General features: G+C 57.4%; 6 protein-coding genes across 6 annotated transcripts; 2 read left to right on the top strand and 4 right to left on the bottom strand.

Annotated features, from left to right (window-relative positions):
- Nucleotides 1-487: 487 nt before the first annotated feature.
- On the bottom strand, nt 488-1,600 carry WHR41_03406 (uncharacterized protein; the record flags this gene model as incomplete). Its single annotated transcript, XM_069372012.1, has 1 exon — nt 488-1,600. One exon carries the CDS (start codon nt 1,598-1,600, stop codon nt 488-490), a length of 1,113 nt encoding a protein of 370 aa, XP_069231039.1.
- Nucleotides 1,601-1,931: 331 nt separating this feature from the next.
- Nucleotides 1,932-3,341, top strand: WHR41_03405 (uncharacterized protein; the record flags this gene model as incomplete). Its single annotated transcript, XM_069372011.1, has 5 exons — nt 1,932-2,006; nt 2,060-2,279; nt 2,336-2,436; nt 2,503-2,611; nt 2,683-3,341. 5 exons carry the CDS (start codon nt 1,932-1,934, stop codon nt 3,339-3,341), a joined length of 1,164 nt encoding a protein of 387 aa, XP_069231040.1.
- A 1,247-nt stretch (nt 3,342-4,588) lies between these two features.
- On the bottom strand, nt 4,589-7,168 carry WHR41_03404 (uncharacterized protein; the record flags this gene model as incomplete). The annotated part of the gene is made up of 1 exon (XM_069372010.1): nt 4,589-7,168. The coding sequence occupies one exon, from the start codon at nt 7,166-7,168 to the stop codon at nt 4,589-4,591; it is 2,580 nt and encodes an 859-aa protein (XP_069231041.1).
- A 4,809-nt stretch (nt 7,169-11,977) lies between these two features.
- On the top strand, nt 11,978-13,145 carry WHR41_03403 (uncharacterized protein). Its single transcript, XM_069372009.1, has 3 exons — nt 11,978-12,150; nt 12,262-12,563; nt 12,622-13,145. Exons 1-3 carry the CDS (start codon nt 12,072-12,074, stop codon nt 12,979-12,981), a joined length of 741 nt encoding a protein of 246 aa, XP_069231034.1. The 5' UTR covers nt 11,978-12,071; the 3' UTR covers nt 12,982-13,145.
- Nucleotides 13,146-13,454: 309 nt separating this feature from the next.
- On the bottom strand, nt 13,455-14,159 carry WHR41_03402 (uncharacterized protein; the record flags this gene model as incomplete). Its single annotated transcript, XM_069372008.1, has 2 exons — nt 13,455-13,943; nt 14,013-14,159. The coding sequence occupies 2 exons, from the start codon at nt 14,157-14,159 to the stop codon at nt 13,455-13,457; spliced, it is 636 nt and encodes a 211-aa protein (XP_069231035.1).
- Nucleotides 14,160-14,852: 693 nt separating this feature from the next.
- WHR41_03401 (uncharacterized protein) lies at nt 14,853-16,708 on the bottom strand. The gene is made up of 2 exons (XM_069372007.1): nt 16,236-16,708; nt 14,853-16,174 (listed from the first exon to the last, which is right to left on the bottom strand). The coding sequence occupies exons 1-2, from the start codon at nt 16,638-16,640 to the stop codon at nt 15,173-15,175; spliced, it is 1,407 nt and encodes a 468-aa protein (XP_069231036.1). The 5' UTR covers nt 16,641-16,708; the 3' UTR covers nt 14,853-15,172.
- Between the last annotated feature and the right edge of the window lie 928 nt (nt 16,709-17,636).

Genomic DNA, 17,636 nt, shown 5'->3' with positions numbered 1-17,636 from the left:
AGTACTTTCACGATCTGCATGCTGAGAATATGTATGAGTTGTAGGATCAATTCGGTCATCCGCGAAAGCGGACGTTCAGGAGGTATACTGGGCTCTGGCACCTGACTTCACGTTTGCAATACTCTATGCTGCCACGATGGCGACGCATACTGCGTGTCTTTGTTCTCTCGTTTGGAGATACCAGGATCTGCGACGCCACGGGTCTCGGCGTTCATGAACAAAGGACGCTCACCGAGGATCCTGCAACTAGAGACGGTGGCTCGAATCTCTTTGTGTTGCCAGTCATCCATAGGAATATTATGTAAAATTGTCAGAATGGTTACAGATTGAATAGGATTGAAAAGGAAGCAACTGCCGCCCTCTGATCCCAAAGCATGAGTCTTACTCAGTGGCTACCAAAAGCCCCAACAACGCCTCGCTAATTTCAAGTTGCCGTTTTCTCGTCGATCCGTCGTCAACATGTGGATTTCTTCCTCTCTTCATTCTCTCACCTAGGTGCTCGGCCCCTCGCCTCGTTCTCCGCCAGCTCGCGCACCACGACCTTGATCAGATTCGGATCAAAATCGCACTCCTCCATGCCATCTTCAAAACCGGGACTAACACCGGCAGCAAGGTACTTGCCGTCGGGTGAAAAGTCCAGCGCAGCGACGGATGCAACCTGCTTGTTGTACTGCTTGACCCTTCGCTTCGACTGCGCATCCCACAAAGCAATGACTCCGTCGCCTCCACCAGTCGCGAACGTACCGTGGACTTTGTTGAACACCAGCGCATTCACAGGATAAACAATATCAATCTCGTGCTCCTCGCCGTCTTCTCCAACCTCCGTGACCGTCTGCCTGTGGCACTTGAAAGCGTACGTGTCGCCCGCCCTGTCCGCGTCAAACCACTCAACCGCCACCCGGCCTTCGATACTGCTCGTCGCAAAACCCGTCCCGTCCGGCATGGCAGCCACAGCCCTCGTCATGAACTTGAGGTTGCTCTCGCGCGTCTGCCAGGGCTCCATATCGTGGATGGCGACCTCGCCAATGTCGCTCTCGCCGTTCATGTGGACATCCGTCGTCTGCTCCGTGAGCATCTTCAGAGACATCAAGTCGTAGATCGACATCTTCCTGTGCACCATGGCGACGATCGCGCGACCTTGCGTGAGGGAAATCGCAAAAGGCTTCGCGGCGAGGCGCACGCGGAGCAAGGAGGTCCCTGCCGGCTGCTCGGTGTTGTGCACGTGCAGGGTGCCGTCCCAGCTGGTGCTGAGCAGCAAGTTGCGCTCTCTGCTGTACGCGACCTTGTTGCTCGACCTCCCGTGAGTGCTGAGGACTGTCTGCTCGTTGTCTTCGCTGGCCAAGTCCACCCGTCGCACGTCCTTGTCCAGTCCCACGAAATATGCCACCGATTCATTCTTGCCCCAACAGACGTCCAAGACAGGCGCGCGACAGTGTACTCGCTTCTCCAGTGTGAAAGGTGTCGAGTCGTTTTCGCTTCGCTGGTAAACACAGACCGTGCGATCCCATGAGCCGACGAGAAGTTTGGCGCCGCTGGGAGAGAATTCCAGGCTCGAGATGGGATCGATTTGCGGAGATTCCAGCTCGTATTGCGCGCTCATGATTGCGGGTGTCGGAAGGGTATCTTTTTAAGAGAGTGTTGTTGTGTTTCCAGGTTCTTCACGTTCATGTTGGCATCCCGCAGTATCGTAAGCGCAAGCTGTGGCACGGACCATCGAGGCAAAAGTCACGGCATACCGAAGGTGGAGGCTTTCGCTGAAGATCATGTGAAACCGGACAGGCGATCTTCGATAACATTTCGAATCCAACCAACTTTTAAACCATCCGCCGCGAAATTCATCTCTTCACCACCATCAGGACCTTTTCCTTGCAGTAAAAGCTTAGTCGACGCCAAAAAGGCCCAAGAGCCGAACAACCCATTTCGATATTCAAATGTCGCGAACGATCATTCTGCCCGTAGGGCCACCGGGTAGCGGCAAGAGCACATTATGTAACGGCCTGAAACAGGTACGAAATGGAATCACCAGTCAACACCGATAAATCGACTCACACCTTTGCAGTTCATGAACGCCATCGACCGACCATGCAGCGTGGCGAACCTCGACCCCGCGAACGACAACGTGCCATATCAAGACGAAGCCTCCTTCGACGTCCGAGAGCTAGTAGACGTCGACGAAGTGATGGAGCGAGAGCAGCTGGGACCGAACGGCGGTGTGCTTTGGGCGATGGAAGAAATCGAGACCAACCTTGACTGGTTGGAGCAGAAGCTCGAGGAGTGCGGTTCGTGCCCGGGATGATCATCGACCTTTCGATGCTTGACTGACATTCTTTTACAGAAGAAACCATCGTCCTCGATCCCCCCGGCCAACCCGAGCTCACAATCCACCATATGGCGCTCCCTCGCATCCTCCACAGACTCGAAAAGCTAGGCTACCGCGTACGCAGTCCCCTCCACTCCACCCCCCAACCCCTCCAACACACAACCTAACCCCTCCCCTCCCAGATCGTCGTAATCCAATGCCTCGACTCCGTAGTCGTGACCCGCCCCTCGCTCTACCTAAGCAGCCTCCTCCTCTGCGTGCGCGGAATGCTGCACCTGCCCTACCCAATCGGTTCGCCTTCTCCCAGTCCCTCCCCATATCCAACGCAACCCCCCCATCTAACAAAAGAAAATCCCCAACAGTCAACGTCCTCACAAAAATCGACAACCTCCGCGCAGTCGGCGGGGCCGACCTGCCCTTCAACCTCGACTTCTACACCGAAGTGCAAGACCTCTCGTACCTGCTGCCGGCGCTCGCAATGGAAGAAGCAGGCAGCGCCTCGGCGACCGCGAACGCGAAATTCGACGCCCTGAACGACGCGCTGATCCAGCTGATAAGCGACTTCGGGCTAGTGGGGTTCGAGACGCTGGCGGTGGAAGACCGCGCGAGCATGGCGCACTTCGTTCGCGCGGTGGACCGGGCGTCGGGGTACGTGTTCGCGGGGGCGCGGGGGCGGGACGAGGCGGGGCGGACGGTGGAGGGGGAAACGAGCATTTGGGCGCAGGCGATGAGCGAGGAGTGGGCGGGGAAGATGGAGGTGCGGGATGTGCAGGAGCGGTGGATTGAGAGGCGGGAGGAGTACGATGAGATGGAGAGGAAGGGGTGGGAGGAGGAGGCGCGGATGGCGGGGGAGACGCCGAGTAGTGCGCGGGTGGCGAGGGCGGCGGAGAAAGCTACGGGTGCTGGGGGTGGGGTGGCGACGGGGGAGGACGAGGATGAGATGCTGGCGGAGCAGAGGAGGTGGCAGGAGGAGCAGAGGGGAGGTGGGGGTGGGGGAGGGACGAAGGTGGAGAGGAAGTGAAGTGGTGAACACAGCGAGATGCGTCAGATGAAGACATTCGCAAACTCAGCGAGCGAGTGCGGACTGGCATCGATTGAAACAAGACCTCGACAACGACAATGCCAAAGGATAATCCCCGAAATTCAGAGCCACCCACCAAAATCACGTCAGCAAGCCATGAGCGCAGTATCGCCTGTCAAAACTTGCCAAACAATCCAACGCCCTGAGCGTCGCGACATACTAGAAACAAACCGGGAGCAACCAACTGACTGACTCTCTCCGTGACCTGGAAATCATGGCACGCACTCAAGAAGAGCGATGCGGGCGAAGTGGCAGGCGCGGCACGATAGTGCAAGGTGCACGGCCGATATCAAAACAGGCAAAGCGAAACCTTTTCTTAGTTAGCACGTCTCTCAATAAGCTCAAGAAGTTGTGGTACCTTATATTAGTTATTCAAACGACATGATAAGATATGAAATACATCCAGCCCAACAGACTACCCGACCGCGCCGACATAAGGCAATAGCATGTTTTGAAAGTCGATTTCATGTAACTCATGTACTAAAAAGTCTGAATAAAAGAAGTCCCCATCTCCCATCTCCCTTCCCCTTCCTTTCCCTTTCCCTTTCTCCCTTCCTTTCCCTTTCCCTTTCTCCCTTCCTCTGCTAACCGAGCGTATCTACAACCTCCCGACGCCAACGCAAAGCAACCAAAGCCCAACAACAAAAGTACCTTAGGAAAAACAACTGTCCAGGTTGGGGGATATCTCTGCGGAAAGCAAAAAGTAGAAAGCGCAAAAAGCCAAGGTGGGGATGTCGGAGAGAGGGAGAAGCGAGAAAGCTAGGAAGGTAGGTAGGTAAGGTAGGCAGGTACCCAGACTCCAGTAGGTGGTGGTGGCAGGTGCTTGAACGCTGCAAAGGCTCGCAAGGTAGAAAAGGTGCCCGAAGCTGGTGGATTTCGACGGCGTAAAAGAGAAGCACGCTGATGGAGTCGAAGCGACCGTCGGTCGATTGTAGAAGTGAAGAAAGGAAAAGTTGCAGGCTGGTTTATTTCCCATGCCGTCGGGACGTGGACCAGATCGTGTCTGTCCGTGCATCCGCGAGAGAGAGAGCGCAGCGACCAGACGCAATCGAAAAGCCGGTGATTGCGTGCGTCAAAACAGTGCCGAAGATCCTCGGCGGCGCTGCGCTGCTCGTATAAAAATATAGTAATAGTCGTGTGCGTGCTGCTTCCCTTTCAGTCATGCTGGCAAGAGCAGAGCACGTAAATCAGACAGAGAGAATATGCTCTCCCTTGCCCTTATACCTCTGCATTTCAAGGCCGACCTCGCGCATGCGCTCGCAGCCCTTGCCCGGCTTGACCTTGTAGGGTTTTTCGCCCTTAGCAGCAGCCTTGGCAGCCTGCTTCTGGAGCATCTTCTCTTTGCGGCGGAGACGCTTCTTCTCGAGGCCCTTGACGATGTCGATGGCGCCGCGGCGTTTGAGGGGCAGCTCGCCGGCGGTGTCGGAGCCGGCGTCGTCGATGTCGTGGGCCTCGAGGCGGTCCATGCGGCTGATTTGGAAGCCGCCGGTACGCGGGAGGGAAGCGGTATGCGTCAGAGGAGCTGGGCGGGCACCGAGGCCGATGCCCATGGGGCGAATGCTTGGGCCGATTGCTGAGGGAGAGGTGCGGCGGGTGTTGGGCGGCGAGGTCATGCGTGCGCCATACCCGTTTGAGCGTGCGCGCTGGGGCGACTGGCCGAAGAGCTTCCGAGAAGGTGCGGGTCCACGGTCGGAGACTCCACGCTTGACCGGCGGAGGCGGTGAGCGACAGGTGGAGCGCTTGACAGGCGCAGGCGAAGGGCGCCTTGGGGCAGGGGAACCAGCGCGAGGCGGTGGCGAGCGACGAGTGGATTGCCTTACAGGAGCAGGGGACGGACGTCTGGGTGCAGGTGAGCCAGCACGCGGTGGTGGAGACCGACGTGACGAGCGCTTGGCGGGAGCAGGGGACGGACGTCTAGGGGCAGGGGAGGGCCGTCTCGGTGCCGGCGAGCGATGTCTGGTCGGCGGCGGCGGCGATCGATGCGTGTGGCTCTTGCGACGAGGGGTGAAAGACGGCTTTCTCTCGTCACCATGGATCTGATCCATGTCGCCGTGCATGATAGCTTCCGACTCGCTCTCCTCGGGGTCCTCAATATCCTCGTCGTCTTCCTCGTCCATGTCAGGATCAGAAGTCGGGAAGGTCGGATCGATGTCTTGGGGCATCGGCTTGTGCTTGGCAGCCTCGCGCTCCTTTTTCCGATTGATGTAAGCTTGCTCGAGAGGTCTGTCCTCATCCAGTGTCCCGCAGACGAAATCGGTCGAGTCAGGCAGGTCGGGAAGTTCTGGGCGCTGAATGTCCACGGCTTCCGATGTCGAATGCTTGTGGTGGTGAGGTCTCTTGCGTCTCGACTGTCTGGGAGACCTTCCATCAGAGCTAGAAGATCCAACCGAAGAAGCCACGGCGCCAGTACGGTCGGCCTTGAACGGGTTTGTCGTGAGATGGTCCATGTGATCCATTGAAGTCGCTGCGGTCGAACGGCCTGCTGGGGTCCACCATTCGTTCTCGCTGTCTTCGCCTTCGGAGTCCGAAACTGCAAAGCCTTCTTCGTTGTCAGAGTGGAAACCATCGTCCGAGTCGGAATCCTCATCCTCGTCAAGCTCGTCGACCTCCACGTCGTCGTCGTCGTCATCCTCGTCGTCATCCTCGTCCTCATCCGCTAGATCTTCATCGTCGTCCAGGTCATCCTCGTCTTCTTCAAGAAGTGCTTCCTCGTCAACCTCCTCGCCCAACTTGCGGATAACATTTTCCTTCTTGAGGGTATCGCTGACCGTCAGTCTCTGACGCCAACACGTTGATTCCTGGACCCATTCCTCGGGTTCGTCGTCGCTGGTGGCAAATTCGTGGAAACGGGTGCCTTCTCCGCCAGAGTCAGATCCGTTCGAAAGCTTTCTCTGAAGCGCGGGCTTGACATCTTTCTTCGCGGTCACACTGGTGGTTTCGGACGCCTTGCGAGCGTTCTTGGGCGAGACGTGCGTGACAGTGCTGTCGGATCCGCGGTGCGCCTTTTCCGAGGTAGATTTGGGTGGCTGAGGAGAGCGACGCTGAGGTGGAGGCGGACTGGTCCGGCGCTTCGTAGAGGTTTCTGATGATTTGTTCTCGGCGCCTGCACGAGCTGGGCACGCGAACTTGATCGTGCACTTGCGCTTGGGCGGTGACGCCGGCTTGTCTTCTTCCGTAGACGGAGGTGGAGTGGGTGGCCTTTCCTTGCCCTTGTTACCGCACGCGAAGGTGATGCAGCGTCTCCTGCCCAGTCCTGCCTCTACTGCCTCCTCGGGCTTTGTCTCCTTCGGCTTGTCTTGGAGGGCAATGGAGTCCAGTCCGTAGATGCGAGGTTCCTTCGAAAGCGGCTTCTCGGTGACAGGGAGGCCGTTTTGAGTGGAAGTCGGGCGCAAAGGCGGGCTAGTGGTGGGACTCGGAATGCTCCGTCCATCGTCGCTGGTCAACTCGGCAGTCGAGGTGGTGCTGTGTGTACTCCAGGCTGAGGCTGTGCTGAGGCCGCGAATCGGCGACTTTACTGGTTCATCCTCCTCGTTGGAGTGCTCGTTCTCAGAGTTCAGCTGGCGGGTCAGAAGCGACTCGCGACGCGTCGCATTCAACATTTCCGCCCTCGTGAAAGGGTTCGGATGCGGAGCATGCGAAGTGTGCTTGACGGTCTTGCCGAAGTATCCTTGATCATCAGGCGGTTCGTCGACCTCCGCGAGCACCTCTTCACTGTGGTCCAGGCCTGCGCTCACGCGCGTCCTCTGCGCGTCTCGTTGAATGTCCATGGCTGGCGGGTCGAGTGCCAAGCAAAGTGGTTTGCAAAAGTTTGGTATGATGTCTCGGATGGAATTACAGAGCAGGTGGTGGACTGCTCAGGAAAGCACGACCGCTGGGGAAGCGTGCAGATTCGTGATGTCGTGACCCGAGGGCCTAGTGTTGCTATAAGAAACGCATAATAGGCGAGAGGTGGAAAGTCGCAAAGGTGGATGTGGTGAATCGGGTGGGCGTGGGAGCGGAAGCGATCGCCTCCTGGGCTGTGTCGGAGGATTAGCGATGCCGCGACAGGGCTGAGGGCGTCGAAGGGCGTGACAGGAATAGCCGGCAGTGACGGAGACGAGGGTGGTTTGCAATTGACGTACAAGAGTCAAGAGGTTGGCCGGCCGCTGACGCTGATGGTGGCTAAGCGGTGGCGCTGGAGCTTGGCGAGCGCTGATCAGGTAAGCGGGTGTGTGTGTGAGTGTGTGAGGTGAGAGAGACAAGCGAGACAGTCCGGCTGGGCGCAACGAGGTGAGGCACAGCGCGCGCGTCTCCGCGAGGACGGAGAGTCGCTGCCCGGGCGGGACGTTGGTGAGGGCGCGGTGAGGGCGAGGTGAGGTGAGGTGAGATGGGCAGGAGAGCAGAGCAGAGCAGACGGGAGCAGACGGCGGCGGCAGGGCTGGTGATGAGGAAGCGCGCGCGCGGTCGGCGGGAGGACGGGCAGACGACGGGCAGACGGGCTGAGGGCGTGGGGTGGGGGCCCGCACAGCGCAGCAGAGCGCAGCAGCGTGCGGCGGTGGGAGATTTGCGCGGGCGCGGGAGGGCATCGAGGGCAATGTTCAAAGACTTTTTGCCGCGCTAGTCATTTGCGGTGTGTCCCGCTGTAAGGCAGTCTGCCCACTACTGCCCACTGCCCACTGCCCACTGCCCACGCTTCTTCCACGGGCCTTCTCTCTCTCGTTAGCAGCACATGTGCATACCACTAGCACAACACACACGAGACAGCACAGCACCCGCGTGTGCTGTTCCACCTGCTGTCTGCCAAACGCTGCCCTACTGTATTCCTCTCCACTATTTATTCCCGCCTGCCACTCACCACTCCCACCGCCGTCTCGTGCTGCCCGTGTCTCCTCCGCCTGGGCAGTCACACATGCTTCCAACCTACCTACCATTCCCACGAATTTACGTCATGCTCAGGCCGGCCTCCGACTCTTGATCGTGATGTCTGCGTTACCCAATGGGCACCCACTCAATCAATGACAGCCCTCGTCCGTCCGAGCCACTGCGAGCCTTTCTCTCTTGCGTGACGGTGACACCCGTCTTCTGTCTTGTCCCGCCCAACCAGCCTTTCGCCGGTGCCAACCGCCCGCGGCGGCATCTCCTGTGCGCGCGGAGGGCCGCTGCATCGTCCAACCGCAAATAATAATAGGGTAATACCTACCTACAGTCCAGATCTGCCGAGCGCTTCGCTCCCCGTCCGCGGCGCTACTGCACAGCGCAGACGCAGGTTTGGCGCAACCAGTGCGCAACCTACCCAAGCCCGCGCACGCCAGCCAGAAAATCCCGCAAGTCTGTCTACTGCCCGTTTCACCCACCAAATTGCTGCCCTTGTGCTCACGCCCGCCTCATGCACCTGCACCTGCACATGCACCTGCACCTGCACCGGCTCCACCGCCGTATTACTTGAAGATCACATGCGCCGCTCGCTGGCTGCAGTGTGCAGTGCAGTGCAGAGCAGTGCATGCAGTATCTTGTTAGCGGCCACTTGCTCGGTGAGAAAAGCAGGCGCGTGCGTGCGTGCGTGTGTGCGTGCTCTCTGCGGCGCCGCGAAAGGGCATGGTGGCATGTCATGTCCGTCTGGTCTGTTGGGCGGCTGCAGAGGCAGAGTCAGATCGGGGGTCTGCCCGCACGCGCTTTTCCAGCGCCATTTTCACCCCCAACTGCCCCAACTTCACCCGTCCAGCAGGCCAGCCCAGCCCATCCCAGCGAGAATCGACCGCCCACCCGGGGGGCCAGATCAATCAAATGCTTCCATGAAATTTCTTTCCCTCGCCCGTGGTGAATCGCCCCCCGTCACGGGATCGCCTACCTACCGCGTCCGATCTCGCCTCCGCACTTTCGCCTTCCCGACCAAGCGGTAGCGGTGAGTCGCCAAAGCAGCCTCCCTGCCAGTCGCGCGTGAGCGGATGGCTGGGTACAGAGGTACAACGAAATTGGAGCAAGCAGAATCGGCATCTGCACCCCTGCCGCGCGCCTCCGCCCGTGTCTCTCCTCGCCTCGTTGTCGCGCTGCTGCACTGCCGGCGTCATCGCGCAGAGCGAGACTTTCGTGTCGCTGCTGCGATACAGCAGTCGGAGTGGTAGTGACAGCGTAACAATCCACCGGCTTGCCGCCAGCTCATCTATCGTCAGCGTACCAGAGCCGCCACCGCAATCGGCTTGCCGACCGATAGACCAAACCCCACCAACAACCAGCACTCACGAACTCCATCACCTATCTATCTTCCCCACCAGCAACCAACCCACCTCCCACTCCCACCGTCCACCCACACCTCTCCAAAAACCCGCATGCTAAGCACCGCCCGCATGCGACCAGGTCAGGTGTTCGCATCGAGCCAAAAAAGCCCACCTTTGCCCTTCAGCTCCAGCAAACTAGCGTAGTTGCAGTAGCAGCAGCAGCAGACAGCAACCCCACGAAACCAGCCGTACGCGCTACTGCACACTGTTATGCCGCTGCTGCCGCCGCGCGAGCGAGCGAGCAGGACGCTGGAGACTGCGATCTGCCCCGCGCGCCGATACAGGCTTCTTCTACCCCACTGCCTGTGGGCGGGCGGCGTGCCTGTGTCAGAGGACGCATTCGTGTACGTTTGTTTCGCAATCAGGTGCTGTAATTAATAATCAGGTTCTCACTCCCAGAGACCCTACCTCACAAATGCACCTACCTACCTGAGGCATGTCTCGTCCGTCCGTCGGCAGGGAAATAGGACGGCAGATCGGCTCGCGGCGGTACGTACCTTGCCTACTACCGACTGTAACTCACGATATAGCCCGCCGCCCGCCCCGGCCTGTCAAACATGCCGATCGCTCGCGAGCGAGGGGTGTTTCGTGTCGTCTCGCCTAGCGACGATGTCGCGGGTGCGCGGCGTCCTCTAGTCAGTCCTTCATGGACCCTGTACTGCAACCTACCTACTTCCAAGCCTACCTGACGACAGACGATTGGCGTGGCGTTGCCCTGGCGCCGCGCTCGCTCGCTCGCTCGCTCGCTGCCCGTGGGGTATTGTCGTAGGTCGGAAGTATGTACGTCTGCCGCGCACGACATGGCATGCGATTCGTCCTCGTTCTTTCCCGGGCCCGCGGCCGTGACGTCGTATGCTTTTTCGCTAGGACAGAACTGAGCTGAGCTGGGCTGGGCTGGGCTGGGCTGAGCCGCCGTCGTCACTTCACCGTTTCAGGTGAGTTTCGAGCGTGCGCGCGTGGTTGCTTGCTTCATCACAGTCAGGCAGGCAGGCAGGCAGAAAGATAGATAGATAGAGAGGAAGCCTCCGAGCAGACGCCGGCGCCCAGTCGACTAGCCACGCATAAATGAAGCTACAGACACGCGCGCGCTGCTGTGCTGGCCTGTAGGGCGAGAGGGCGGAGGCGGAGGGGGAGTACGTACGCAGGTGACTGACGTCGGCTGGTCGTGGCGGAGTCAGGCTCACTTCTTGAAAAGACCATACCTTAGACGCGCGACGGATTCTTCCTCTGAAGATGGTCAGGTGTAGGTTCGTTCGTGTGCTGTCTGTCGGCTTGACATCACTCTGCGCTCCGCTGGCAGTCGGCGGACGACGACGACGACGACGCGGCGGTGAGGGTTTGACGCGTCGTCTGATCGGCCTGTGGTCCGCGGATATGGGGGGATCCTGGGCGATAGCAGCGGGTTTCGCGAGGTGTCGTGACTTCACTCCAAACAATGTACCTCTTGTGACTGCTGGCGAGACGAAGATCCTCGGGCAGCAAATGGTTGCCTTGTGAGGTTGTGATTAGCGCGAGAGGCGAGAGTGTTACCTGAAAGTACCTTACGGGCTTGGAAAGATGTGTAGGCAGGCTGAAGGGTAATGGCCATGAGGGCTATTTCTTGCGCCTGATCGGTTTGTTGTTGATCGGCTGGCCTATCTTGGGGTGGTTTATATTCCTGGAAGACTACGCGGTGGGCTTCGTCAAGAGTTGGGGAGCATGATGTGTTGCTGCGGTTTTCGGTATCTTCGATGATGATTGTCAGTTGTTGCATGTCCTACGAGCTACTTCGACGGACTGAAACACTCGTTGCTTAATATCTCGCTCAAAACAGCCTTTCGAGTAACTGAAGTACGGTTCTAACGCCGACAGCCTCAAGGGCGGAGTTCCCAAGGGTTGCTCGAAGACATTTCATTTCCAGGTGCAGTTACTGGCTCGAGAGTGCTGAAAGATATGGTGACGATGCGTTTGATTTGCTCTATAAATGATTATAGACGCCTGCTGGCAGTTCAATCAACCATTCATTGTCGGGTTCCTCTGCTGCATGAGGTCGTAGAAATTAAATTTGGTAAGTGAATGGTTGGGGGAAACTTCCTCGATTTTACCATTCGATATCTAATCTCAAATACTCGAGAAAGGGTCCGTGCCATGTAATACCATCACATGTTCGTGAGGATGGGACTAACGGACAGTAAGGTAGAGCGTGAAGCTCGAGGACAGTACACATTAACGGTAGCCTGAGGCCACAAGCCAGCGTCCGGTCCTGACAATTCGCAACAGCCCCAGATGTACCGCAGCTGACTTTCGCGATCCAAACCTCAAGACTTCGAGCCTGTCGCATGCATTGTGGAAACGCGCCATAACCTTTGCGCATTCCTTGTACACCTCTCCGAACCTCTCCTCCTAAACCGTCGCGACTCTACCGCGATTCGAAACCATGAGGCTCACCGCAGAGCTGATCAACAACTCCCTCTCCTACCTCAACCCACTCAAAGAGCGCGAGCTCGACCTAAGAGGTATGCCCTGCACCCAGCCGATTGCCCTGAAAAGGACAGAAAGCGCTACACTTGCATCCGAACCACAAAGAGCCAGTTGATTCATTCTCTCCTCCTTCTCGCGAACTGCAGGCCACAAGATCCCCGCCGTCGAGAACCTCGGCGCCGCCCGTGACCAGGAATCCATCGATTTCACCGACAACGACCTCTCCACCCTCACCAACTTCCCGCAGAGCCCGCGCCTGCAGACGCTGCTGTGCGCGCGCAATCGCATCCAGCGCATCGAGCCGAACCTGGTCAAGAGCGCGCCTGCGCTGAACACTCTTGTTCTTACGCAGAATCATGTTGCGGAGCTGGCGGATTTGGAGGTGCTGAGGGGGTTCAAGAAGTTGACGTTTCTGTCATTGGTGGACAATCCGGTGACGAGCAAGGAGGTGTGTAATCGATTTGGATCTAGACATCGCAAAGGAGGGAAACGCTGATCGCGCACAGCACTACCGCTACTGGATCCTGTATCTCGCGCCCCAAATCCGTTTCTTGGATTTCCAAAAAGTCAAGGACTCAGAGCGCAGCAAGGCAAAGGAAATATTCGGCACACACGAAGCGCCCACCGAGCTTGCGCAGAACATTCTGGCCGCTAGCGCGAACAAATCGATGACCTACAGAGCACCTCTTACGAATGGAACTTCTTCACACAAGCGCGTCAAATTGAATGATAGAGAGAGAGCCCGAGTCGAGGCTCTTATCCGGAACGCGAAGAGTCTGCCGGAGGTTGCTAAGCTGGAGAAGGACATCAGCGAGGGCAGGATTCCTCCTGGGGTCATGGATGGCGATGACATGGATGAGACTTGAGGGGTTCGGGACTTGGAAATTGGATTAAACGAAAGGGGCCAAGGACCTCAGGATGGTGGCCTCGAATTCCCTACGTCTGTCGCCCTCTCAGCGATGTCGCGCCATGGACGACGGGCAAGTCGGCAAGCGAGCCGCCACAGATTCGGGAGGGATATTGTCGGAGGCAGAGACAGCCAAGGCGCAAGGTAGCCTCTTAATGACGACTCCGAAAGCGGTATGCAATGACTGATGCCATCGCTAGGCCAGAATGCCGCATCTTTAAAACACACATCTGACAAGCATCAACGTTCAAATACCGGCGGGCCATATGATGACAATAATTGTTCGGTCGTTGTATTCCGCGCCATCACCAATCTACTCTAGTACCCAAGAGTGTCCGAACGCCGTCCCAAAAGAAATATAAGAGATACTCATACAAATCTCACACAATCGTACAGAAATCTTCATACAGCCTCCTGCCACCCATCCCTCCATCAAATCTTCCTCCCAGCCCCAGCCCCAACAACCCCCTCCCCCAAATCACTCCCCGCCACGCTCCAACTCTCCGCACTCCCCTTCCCAACCCCCGCATCCATCAACCCCCTCATCTCAACCCCACCGCCCCCCTCCCTCCCACCAACAACCTTCTCATACCCCAGCGGCTTACTCAGCGCGTCCGAGATCTTCCTCGAATGCGCCCTAATACTCCCTCCCCAACCATGACTCCCCCTCCTCCCAGTCCCAGTCCCCGTTCCAGCGTCTCCAAGAGCCGGCGACGCCGGCGCCGGCCGCGGCGTGACGAACTGCTCGTACGTCGGCAGCGGGCGCGAGGCGAACTGCGTTGACGGAGAAGAGGCGAGCGGCTGCAGCGAGTGCCACATGCGGGTTGCGTCGAGGCGGGCTTTCTCGCGGATCGAGGCTTGTTGGGATGCGGAGAGGCCGGGCATGCTGATGTCTTCGCGGCGGAAGTCGGTGGGGGCGGACTGAAGGGGAGAGTTAGTGGAGGGTTCTTGGTCTTGAGGGAAAAGAGCAGGGGAGGGTTGCGGGCGTACGATTTGGATTGTGCGTGGCGAGGAAGAGGATGAGTCGTCGTCGTCGTCGTCTGCGGACCCGCCGCAGCAGTTTAGGGAGCTGAAGAAGGCGGCCATTTTGCCACTGAAGGTGGTGGGCTCGGGCGAGGAGCCGAACTGTTTGGACATTTTTTTTCGCTTTCGTTTAAGAGGATTCTTCTGCTCGTCGCTGGAAGATGGGCGGTGGAGTGGTGAAAGAAGAGCCAGCTGGGAGATCGACGACGACAAAAGTGAGCGAGTGTCTCTCACTTCTCGCCGGTGTCTCACGCCGACTTTACTGTTTGCTTCTGGTCATAAGTTGGTATTTGGATGGAGGACAAAGGCGATGTCGCTATCCGAGACCACTGCGTGAGGTTGGTGCTGTTCAGAAAGGCCTGGCAGCAGCTAGCAGGTCCTCAACGCCCGTGTCTAGAGCCAGCGAGTGAAGAGGTGAGGTAGTGACTGTGAATCGACGATGAAAAGACAAAAGGCAGGCGTGAAGCAGCAAACAGATCAAGGAACGGACAAAGACGTATATCAACGCAACAGCACCCGAACGCGAGAAGAGATTGCAGGCAGGTCGAGTGAAAGGGGACCGCTGACTCTGAGATAGCACAAGAGCCCGCGCCTTGCTCACTGGGAGATGAAGACCGTCAACCGCGTGGCAGCCGTCCTTGCGTGAGGATTTCGCTCTTTCGGCCGCGGTTCAGTCTGGCACATTCCTTGCGAACCCGTTGGGCTGGAATGCGTTGGGTGGGTTATTCGCCGCTGACGTTGGGATTTGTTGCTATGGCGTTGAAAATGACAGTCACGAAGGCATCGTGGATACTCTGGAGCTGGGAATATGCGTCATGCGTGTGTGGTAGATTTTCATTTCTCATCTCTGTTATATCATCGCTCACTCACCAGGGCGGGCGTTGACGACGTTCAAATGATCAGCGAGCGCCAAATGCCGTGTCACATGCCTTGCATATGCACGCTTGAGCCCGAAAGGCACGACCGCGTCGCGATGCTCTTTGTTTCAACGCATGCGCGCGTCCTATTTGAGTAGCCGTCGCACGCTGAGACCGGCGGCGGCGTGTCCCCGAACGAGGCCAAATCGCTACATTCCACGCCCCTCCCACGCAAGAAACTTGTACCTGCATATCTCCAGACCGTTACGCTTAATTAGGGTATGCCTTCACATGGTAGCTCTTCAGGCGGCTGAACTGCTCGAACCCAAAGATGCTCAGCGTCTGGCCCTTGCCGCTGTCTTTCCATCCGACCCACGCAAGATCCGGAGCCGGGTAATCGCAGCGGTTCACAAAGACGGTACCCGCTTCGACTTCATCAGCTAGTTCGTCACCCTTGGCAGCGTCCTTGGTCCAGATAGAGGCGGTGAGGCCAAATTGGCAGTCGTTCATCTTCTGCACGGCCTCCTCATCCGACTTGACAGACATGACGGGGATTACGGGGCCGAAAGTCTCGTCGCGCATGACAGTCATGTCGTGTGTGACGTTGGTGAGCAGGACAGGAGCGAAGTAGTTACCGTCCTTGGGCGGGTTAGCGAAAGTCGCATTCTCCGGCGTCGCGTCCTTCGCTCCCTTCTGAATGGCCTCGTCGACGTGCTCCTGAATCCTCTTAGCGGCTGCCTTGCTGATGACTGGGCCGACATTGGTTGACTTGTCGAACGGGTCGCCAAGCTTGTAACCAGAAAGCTCCTTCTGCACGGCTTTGACGAAATCGTCGTGAACGCTCTCGTGGACGTAAATACGCTCGAGCGAGCAGCACGACTGGCCGGAGTTGAAGACAGCGCCATCGACAATCTCTCCTGCTGCCCATGCCAGATCGACATCGGGACGGATGTAGGCGGGGTCTTTGCCGCCGAGCTCCAGGCCAACCTTGCAGTCGACTCTGCCGGCAGCAGCCTTTTGCACGGCAAGGCCACCGGGCACAGAACCGGTGAAGCAGACGAGGGAGATCTCAGGTGCTTGTACAAGCTTCTCGACCTTGGAGAAGTCGCCGCAGTGAAAGACCTGGAAGACATCCTTGTCCAATCCAGCGTCGATGAAGGCCTTTTGCATCTGCTCAACGACGAGCGGAGTCTGAGGAGAGGGCTTGACGATCACACTGTCGCCGGAGAGGAGAGCCGGGACAAGTGAGTTGACGAAGGTGAGGTAAGGGTACTGGCAACAGAGATTAGCCCATGCCTTCTTGCAGATATCCATTTCGTCCGATAATACTCACGTTCCATGGTACAATGATCAGGACCGGACCCAACGGCACCTTCCTGACATATCTCTTGAAACCTTCCTGCGGCTCACCAGGCGTATCCTCAAACGCCTTGTCGCAGATCTTCAACAGATACTCCACTCTGGACACAGCAGTCGAAACCTCTTTGGCGGTGTACGCGATGGGCCTGCCCATCTGCTCCGTGATCTCCCGCGCCAGTTCATCTTCCCTCTCACTGACGAGCTCGATAGCTTTCTTGACAATCTTCTTACGCTCGTCCAGCGAAGTTTGACGGAACTTCAGGAAAGCCTTTTGCGCGGTCTTGGGCAGCTCCGCGAACTCGGCGTCGGTAGGGCCCTTGCGCTCGACAACGGGCTTGTTGGTCGTGGGAGAGATTGTTGTGATTGTTTCGGCGGACATGATGGCGATTAAAGGGTGAGAAAGATTAATGTTCTGTAAACAGAGGAGGAGTGAAAGAATGTGATTCAGGTACACTTTCACAGATACGTGACAATCTCTCGCCGCCGCGCCCCTCCACCCCGCTGGACCCCGATTACGTCGTTGGAATCCATTTTCAAACACCGATAGCGGTGATGCCTCAGGAAAATTGCTGGTCTTCATAAATTTTGCAAATCAATTCATCTCAATAAATCGGCCGGCTGGCCCAATGGCAAGGCGCTTGACTACGAATCAAGAGATTGCAGGTTCGATCCCTGCGTCGGTCAATTCTTTTGTCTTCTTGCGGCTCCTCATCCTCCAAATGCTTTGGCATTGTTTGCTCGACTTGTTCGCAGGCGACGCTTGAAGTTTTGCAGTGGTTTTGCAGGTCTGTTGAGATGTCGCCTATGTTGTTGCAGCTCAACACCAAACGTCCAGCTCCAGCGCAAATCCAGCTGATGCTTTTTTGAGGCCTACGCAGCTTTCATGGACACGTAAAGAAATAAATCAATCGATGAATGGGTATTGAAATACTTGCGTTCGGAACTGGTCAGTTATGCATGGGCCAGACTGTATCGTCGGATGAAGTTTCGACGCTCTTCGGACGGCAAATCATGCGGGCAGAATCGTTCGAGCAATTGATAGCCGGTACCCTCGCTCGGTCAAGATGTATATCTTCTGTCTAGCGATCCTCTTCACCATCGGAAATGTTATGAGTACTTCATTTGTTCGTGAATTGGATTAGATGGCTAGGATTGCCGGCTGGCGAGATATTAGGGTCTGGAATGAACGGAGCGAAATATTCAGCCGTATTACAGTTTCAGCTGGGTTGTTTTGTCGACGGAAAAGAGTGTTTCATAACTTGAATAATGGCAAAGTTCGATTGATTGGTTTCGATGATCATGGGACCAAAAGTGCAAGGTCCAGCAATAATATGCAGCCCGATGGAGCTTCTCGGCCCCGCTCACCGATGCTGAC

Source organism: Cladosporium halotolerans, assembly GCF_011745625.1.
Source record: "Cladosporium halotolerans strain TM138-S3 chromosome Unknown Sca8, whole genome shotgun sequence".
NCBI lineage: Eukaryota > Fungi > Ascomycota > Dothideomycetes > Cladosporiales > Cladosporiaceae > Cladosporium > Cladosporium halotolerans.
Note: the sequence above shows the minus strand (reverse complement) of the source record. Positions and strands in the feature narration are given on the sequence as shown.